This window comes from Sinocyclocheilus rhinocerous, unplaced genomic scaffold, assembly GCF_001515625.1.
Source record: "Sinocyclocheilus rhinocerous isolate Xijiao unplaced genomic scaffold, SAMN03320098_v1.1 scaffold2160, whole genome shotgun sequence".
NCBI classification, from domain to species: domain Eukaryota; kingdom Metazoa; phylum Chordata; class Actinopteri; order Cypriniformes; family Cyprinidae; genus Sinocyclocheilus; species Sinocyclocheilus rhinocerous.
In genome coordinates, this window is record NW_015646171.1 from 93877 (window position 1) to 96921 (window position 3045).

Here is a 3045-nt window from a genome sequence, read left to right on the forward strand (position 1 = left end):
TAAAAAAAACATTACAAGTCTTACTGATCCCAAACTTTTGAGCGGTACTGTGTATATGTATGTATATATATATATGTTGGGGTGTGAAAGTTGTATTTGTTCTGTTTTGTGGTGTTCCTTTTTGGATAGCATAACAAAATCGAATAAAAATATAATTAATATAAGAAATTACCTTCAATGTGCTGTGTATGTTTTTTATGAAATGTGTACAATCTTTGTCTCAGCCTCAGTGCAGGTTCAGGTTGAGCCGGTGGGTCGCTGGTTCGAGGCGTTTCTGAAGCGCAGGAGTCGAAATGTGTCGGCCTCGTTTCAAGAGCTGGAGGAAGAGGAGGAGCTGTCTGAGGAAGAGGAGGACGAGGAGCTGCAGCTGGAGGAGTATCCCATGCTAAAGACACTGGACCCCAAAGACTGGAAGGTGTGTGTCGACGCTCCTCTGTCTGTCAGAGCTGAGAGACGCTGGGAACTGAATGCATTGACACGCTTTTCTTGATGTTACAGAACCAAGATCACTACGCTGTTTTAGGTCTCGCACACGTCAGGTACAAAGCAACCCAGAAACAGATCAAAGCTGCTCGTAAGTTTGAGTTTGTGTGTGTTTGGAAATCATTGTATAATGCTGCTCAAAGGTTTAGAATAATTAAGATAATGTGAAAGCAGTCTCTTCTGCTCAGCAAGGCTGCATTTATTTGATCATAAATACAGTAAAAATTGTTAGATATTAATAGTATTTAATATAGCGGTTTTCTATGTGAATATCTGTTAAACTGTAATTAATTTCTGTGATTAAAGCTGAATTTTCAGCATCGTTACTCCAGTCTTCAGTGTCACTCCAGAAACATTTCTGATTATTATCAATGTTGAAAACAGTTGTGTTGCCGAATATTTTTGTGGAAACCGTGATAAACTACCTTTCAAAAGTTTGGGGTCAGAAAGATTTTTTTATTTTTAAAGTAACTCAAAATGAACTGAACTGAACTCAAAATGATTCATGATTCAGTTCATTCATGATTAGAATGAACTGAATTGAACTCAAAATGATTCATGATTCAGTTAATTCATGATTAGAATGAACTGAACTGAACTCAAAATGGTTCACGATTCAGTTCATTCATGATTAGAATGAACTGAACTCAAAATGATTCATGATTCAGTTCATTCATGATTAGAATGAACTGAACTCAAAATGATTCATGATTCAGTTCATTCATGATTAGAATGAACTGAACTCAAAATGATTCATGATTCAGTTCATTCATGATTAGAATGAACTGAACTCAAAATGATTCATGATTCAGTTCATTCATGATTAGAATGAACTGAACTCAAAATGATTCATGATTCAGTTCATTCATGATTAGAATGAACTGAACTCAAAATGATTCATGATTCAGTTCATTCATGATTAGAATGAACTGAACTGAACTCAAAAGTGACAGCAAAGACATTTATAATGTATCTAGTTCAAATAAATGCTGTTCTTTTGAACTTTCTATTAATCAAAGAATCCTGAAAATAATTTATTTCCACAAAAATATTGGGCACCACAACTGTTTTCAACATTGATAATAATCAGAAATGTTTCTTGATCAGCATATTAGAATGATTTCTGAAGATCATGTGACACTGAAGACTGGAGTAATGATGCTGAAAATACAGCTTTGATCACAGAAATAAATTACATTTTACTATATGCTCACATAGAAGGCAGTTTTTTTTAAATTGTAATAATATTTCAAATTTTTCGGTGAGCAGAAGAGACTTCAAAATACTCAAGATATTTCGCAGTAACATGCTGTTGTTCTCCACAGATAAAGCCATGGTCCTCAAACATCACCCGGACAAGCGGAAAGCAGCAGGAGAGCAGATTGTGGAGGGCGATAATGATTATTTCACTTGCATAACAAAAGGTTTGGACTTTATTGCTTTATCATAAGTGAAATTAAAGGCGTTTGTGTTTGAAAATCAGTCTTCAGATCCTTGATCTGCTCTCGTATGATGCAGCGATGGAGATGCTGTCGGATCCCGTGAAGCGGAGAGCGTTTGACAGCGTGGATCCCACGTTTGACAACATGGTTCCTTCAAAAGCAGAAGGCAAAGAAAACTTCTTCGTGGTGTTTGCGCCGGTGTTTGAGAGGAACAGCAGGTAAACGCCTCTCGTGACTGATTCAGATGACTCAGGTTCAGTGCATTGAGATCACTCTGCTGTGTTTCTCTCAATCAGATGGTCTGTTAAAAAACACATCTCGAGTCTGGGAAGCATGGACGCGTCTTTTGAAGAGGTGGATAATTTCTATTCCTTTTGGTAAGTAAAATATCAAATTTAATCATAGATTTTGAACCAAACTAATGCCAGAGAAACAAAAAAATTATATGAATTGTTTTCCTTTTGTTTCTGAAGGTACAACTTTGACTCGTGGAGAGAATTTTCATATTTAGATGAGGAGGAAAAGGAAAAAGCTGAATGGTGAATAATATTTTGTGATCATATGTTATTGGTTTTGGTTTACTATTTTGTAATATTTTAAGTATTACTGCACAGGGTTATTATAGTTAACACACTAAACCGTAAAAATCCTAAAAAGTAAAAAAAAAAAAAAAAAAAAAGTTACTAGGCAATATTTCTCATTTTTATTGAGTTTAAGGTGATGTACAAAGTAACTAAAACCAAAATAAAAATTAATATATAAAAAAATAATATAGACATAAAAAGGTAATGAATAATGAAAAATAAAAATGACAATAGCACACAACAAAATTACTAAAAATTTAAAACTAGAAAATCTAAAAATAAAAACAAATTCAAAATATTAATAAAAAAATAATAGTTTCTCAATTATACTAAAACTTTTGTACTTTGTGGTATTTATGTCTAAAATATTTATTTAAATTAAAAGTTATAACAGAAAATCTAAAAATAAAAAATAATTCAAAATATTGATTAAAAACATTTTTTTCTCAGTTATACTATAATATCACTTTCCTTTTTGTATTTTGTGGTAAAATCTTTAATTAAAGGGAAAACACACACACACACACACACACATA

At 33.0% G+C, this 3045-nt stretch overlaps 1 protein-coding gene across 2 annotated transcripts in view; it reads left to right on the top strand.

Annotated features, from left to right (window-relative positions):
• Positions 1-3045, top strand: part of dnajc2 (DnaJ (Hsp40) homolog, subfamily C, member 2) — a 16121-nt gene that overhangs the window by 3208 nt on the left and 9868 nt on the right. For both annotated transcript variants that reach the window (XM_016510985.1, XM_016510986.1), the window contains exons 2-7: positions 225-415; positions 499-574; positions 1809-1907; positions 2002-2143; positions 2222-2302; positions 2399-2464. In XM_016510985.1, the coding sequence (XP_016366471.1) occupies positions 225-415; positions 499-574; positions 1809-1907; positions 2002-2143; positions 2222-2302; positions 2399-2464 (655 nt within the window). The remainder of the gene's footprint in view (positions 1-224; positions 416-498; positions 575-1808; positions 1908-2001; positions 2144-2221; positions 2303-2398; positions 2465-3045) is intronic.